Source organism: Anarhichas minor, unplaced genomic scaffold (genome assembly GCF_050575085.1).
Source record: "Anarhichas minor isolate MPS153535 unplaced genomic scaffold, ASM5057508v1 ptg000062l, whole genome shotgun sequence".
Classification (NCBI taxonomy): domain Eukaryota; kingdom Metazoa; phylum Chordata; class Actinopteri; order Perciformes; family Anarhichadidae; genus Anarhichas; species Anarhichas minor.
In genome coordinates this window covers 7231513-7235913 of record NW_027466508.1, presented here as the reverse complement: position 1 = coordinate 7235913, position 4401 = coordinate 7231513, and the positions used below count along the sequence as shown (strand labels likewise).

Below are 4401 nucleotides of genomic sequence, written 5' to 3'. Positions count from 1 at the left end.
AAACGTTGTGTTTAAGTGTATTTTCATCAAATTTAAAGTTACAGTTGAAGTCAAAGAGTAGGCAAAGACATTCAGTAGCATTTTTATCTATGGAGCTTGATTTCAATAGGGATATTGCCTCCTTTACATGAGGCAAGGATACAACTTTGTCCTTCACTGTTTCACCCTTCTCTCGAATGATAATATAGTTTAGTTTCCTTACATTCCTATTCATTAGCTGCTTACTTTTCAAAAGAGACCAGATATATGCATACAAGCCTTGTGGTTGAGGAGCTATTTTCCCGAGGGATAGGGCTGAGGGTTAAATGCTTCTCTCTGTCCTACCTGCAGGAGGCTTGATCAAAACGTTGCTTGTGGGCACAGATGGAGGAGTTGAGTCGACAGCGCTGGATCGGTCTTGGCTGCAGAGTCGGTGCAGGTCGAGGGAGACAGTCACAGCGCTCAACGTCTATCTCACAGTCGGGCATCCATGAACCGAGAGGAAACTCTAAACAGGAGGTAAAAATGTTGCATTCAAGTCACAAAGCAAATGCAAGTATCAGAAATGTTGTTTCATCTTGTTAGCTGAACCTCCGTGGTTTCACACAGCCTACATCAGTTTGGAAAGTCCGTTATTAGACCCATCAATTCAGCAACCTCCTTGCTACGCAGACTTTGTCGCTCTTTTTACTGCGTCACCTGTCCGGATTACATGTGAATTGATTGCTTATAGTGCTTTTTTTTTAGGTTTAGCCACAAACGGTGTATGAGAAGCTCCTGAACATGCTCACAAAGACAATGCTGGTGTTTTGGCAGATATAACATTTTCCATCTTCATTTGGTCATAAACCAAAAGTGATTAGGATACGTCCTCAAGAAATGTGTGTTATGTGTTATTATGTGCCAATACATTCAACAGTTGTTGAGATACACACACACACCTGGAGAACTGGAAGGGTAAGGTATGCATCTGTCAGTTGAACAATCCCAAATCAAACCACTGGCACAAAGTCTCCTGGAGTCCTCTGCCTCTGACAGCTGGACCATCGGAGAGCAGCTGACAATGAACCAGATGGATCACAACAGAATATAAAATGCATTTCTCAAAAAAAACATAAATTCCTTTGAGTAAGATTGATTGACATATTGGACTCACCCACTGCCCCTGTGAGGTTGAGCATTACGTCGTATTATGGCGGGCTCCATGCACCTGCACTCTGTATGGTTAGCTACTTTTAATAGCACGGGCTCTGGTACAAACTTAAATGGAATCACACTAAGGACCTGAAATGCGCGCACACACACACACACACACACACACACACACACACACACACACACACACACACACACACACACACACACACACACACACACACACACACACACACACACACACACACACACACACACACACACACACACACACACACACAGAGTGTTTGATCGCTGAGAGCTAGTGCTGCAGTATTCAAACCCTCGGAAAAAGGTTAAATAAAAAGGTTTCATAGTATATGCACTTATCTGAGATTTGGTCACTCACAGTTTTATTCACATACACAGTAGTTGTGTTTCTGCAGGTGACGCCCTCTTGATTGCAGCAGCCACTGCACCTGTCAGTAGGAAAACAAATTCACATCTGGGTAAAGTGACGTGCATAGGAAAATAAACTCAGTAGTTGTATTTGACTCCATGGAGTTGACGTTTTTAATGGCCAACTCAGCACAAGTGAATTAATGAATGACTGCTGAGAAGTTATGTCAGCTTGAGTGTACGAAGTGGGATGCAGACGCGGTGCGATAGCATTGAGCTTGGTGTTAAAGGTCTGGATCTGGTTTCATGTCAAACAAACCTGTGGACGGACACACAGGGGGGCTTGAAGAACATCGAGGGGTCGGTGCCCAGCTCCTTGGCCACGTCGACACACGTTTCCCTCGGCATGCACTGAGTTCGCTGCCACTCTTCATCTATGGCTAAGCGGGAGACACACAACGTTCATAACCACCTCAACACACAGACTCACGCGTAACATGTATGTATGTACTGTATGTTTTAGCAGACCTTGAAGTATCTCCAGGCTGTAAGATTCGGCAGCGTAGCGCGTAGAGCGGTGGGAGCCCACTGACGGCGGAGAAGAGAGGGTCTCCGGCTGCTGCAGTCTCAGACGACACCTCCACAACTTCCAGTCTGGAAAGTCTGCGAGCCTCAGCAGCTCATCCAGGCTGGAGGCTGACCGCACCTTCGTCTCCCACTGCTTCATTACCTGCAGGGATCACAGTCAATCATCCTTTATTGTTTGACATTAACATAAAGAAAACTATCTAATTTGGTGTCACTTGTTCATGTCTTTTTTGGGGGATTCTCCTCAAACATCACACATTTATTAAACTTGATTGGGAACTATTGAAAACAACTCATAAGTACAATCACGACGTCTTCCATGAAAAGCTTGTGTCATTAGTAAAGATTAATGAAGGTGAAAGGAGAAATTAACTAAATTAAATTTAAACATTTCTCGCAGCATGAACATATCCGTCTGCCTCTCGGTCCACCACTTTGGTCCGGACTGAAAATATTGCATAGATTGCCATCACATTAGGTACAGACATTCATGGTTCCCAGAAGATGAATCCTACAGACCTTTTTTCCCCCTCTGTGATTGTATGATTATCAACAGCTGCAGCAGCACATTTGTGTGCCTGCCTCTCTGCCTCTGAAGACTGACTGCCACCAAAAGTGTACACATTCACATGTTTGACAAGAATGAAATGCAGCTGCATATAAACTCAGGACATCTGACAAAGATGGGCCTGAGCCAACCAAACCACCATCATGCACTTTGAGAGGAAGCAGCAGTGGTGGGAGCAAACCATAAAACCACTTCTCATGCAACATCAGAAGGGCAAAGCTCCCATGATGACATAAATCAGAACAAACCAAAAGCTGAACAGATTAGTTCTGTACGGTTTACATAGGATTCAGTATTTCATGAAATACAGGGTCCTTTACTCAAGATTATCCGAAAAGTCATGGGTGTGATCTTGGGAGAGGTTTAGTTCTTTGAGGCGGGAAAGCCAAAACCGGATAGTCAGTCCACAAACGTCAGAGAGGACAGTCATGAAATATTGTACTTGTCTGCAAAGTGTTTGCTTTACTTTCTCTGGACAACTGCAAGGATCCGAGCCCTGTGATGAGTTCAGTGTGTTGCAGAGTTGAGGGTGGGGCAGGTTGGCTGGCTGACTGCCTCCACAAAAAAAAAAACAGAAACAGACAATAGGGAGGTTTCCCCTCTGCAATTTCTACCAGGGGATAGACCCACTAACGAGAAACAGAGGGAGAGAGCGCGTGTGTGTGTGTGGGGGGGGGGAGAGACACAATAATAGAGATGAATGACAGCTTGGTTAAGCGAAGAATTCAGAAAATTGAGAGTGAAGCGGTTTAATTATCCCTCTGACGCAGATACAATTATGGCGTGCATTTCCTCTTTCAGCCACATGCACACCGTCGATTTTGGCTTCACTGGACAGAACATGGTGAGCACATGCGAGTGTACTGCACCCTGGCAGCAACTGGTCAAGTGTGAGGTTTATGAGAGAATGAGTGAAGAGAGGCTGAAGAACACTAAAAGAGAGTGAAATCAAGCTCTGAATGTATCACCAATATAGAAGCAATGCAGTGCTTTAATTTCTGCTCTCTGGACAAAGTTAGATAATAAAGTCGTTTAAGTACAAAGGGAAACAAAATCTGTCCTTATACGTCATCGACAAACAGCAGTAAATTGCAAGAAGTGTCTGACGTTGCTGCCGTGATACACATTACATGCAATTGAAGGCACAAGGCTTCACACCACACTTACCCTACTTCCTCCCTCTCTGTGCATGCCGTGGCCCACGTTGATCCAGCTCAGCTCCACCACCAGAGTCACCAAGCAGGAGAGTCTGCACAGAGTTCGCTTCACCTTCATCTTAGTTATTCCTTGGCTCTGCTCGCAGGTCTCTGAGAAGCACTCGGCTGTATGAACTTGCCTCCTTTTCCTTCTGGCAGAAACCACGTAGAGCTGGCTGCCTCTGACTCAGTTTCCCAGACCAGCTGAGTCCCTTAGACCACACACACACACACACACACACTCACTTCTCTCAGTGCCGGTATGTGCAACACAAACTCTTGATCTTCCAGCTGCACAATAAAGAGTCTGTGTGTATGTGTGTGTATGCGTGTGTGTGTCTAAACCAGACGTAATCTGTCACAGCAACCCAGACGGCTACGAGCCAAATGGAGAAGGTTAAAGAGGCTTTAAAACATGCACCTCTTACTGTGGAAGCTTTGATGCAGGACCGGAGGTGTCGAGTTAAATAACGCAGCTACTAGAAGTCAGAAGCTTAAAATCACCTCAGAAAAAGTCAAGAATCTCTTAAGGATCAG

General features: G+C 45.0%; 1 protein-coding gene across 1 annotated transcript; it reads right to left on the bottom strand.

The window, feature by feature from the left end:
- Positions 1-320: 320 nt before the first annotated feature.
- vegfd (vascular endothelial growth factor D) lies at positions 321-3943 on the bottom strand. Its single transcript, XM_076077594.1, has 7 exons — positions 3836-3943; positions 2041-2242; positions 1832-1952; positions 1523-1592; positions 1136-1263; positions 921-1036; positions 321-487 (listed from the first exon to the last, which is right to left on the bottom strand). The coding sequence occupies exons 1-7, from the start codon at positions 3941-3943 to the stop codon at positions 321-323; spliced, it is 912 nt and encodes a 303-aa protein (XP_075933709.1).
- Positions 3944-4401: the final 458 nt, after the last annotated feature.

What these genes read in the sequence shown, in the direction of transcription:
- vegfd (XM_076077594.1), bottom strand. Translation starts at nt 3,943, where the DNA reads ATGAAGGTGAAGCGAACTCTGTGCAGACTCTCCTGCTTGGTGACTCTG. An exon ending in CCCTGTGTGTCCGTCCACAG is followed by an intron (nt 1,593 to 1,831) that starts GTTTGTTTGACA and finishes TCCTACTGACAG; the next exon opens with GTGCAGTGGCTGCTGCAATC. An exon ending in TTACCCTTCCAGTTCTCCAG is followed by an intron (nt 488 to 920) that starts GTGTGTGTGTGT and finishes CCTCCTGTTTAG; the next exon opens with AGTTTCCTCTCGGTTCATGG.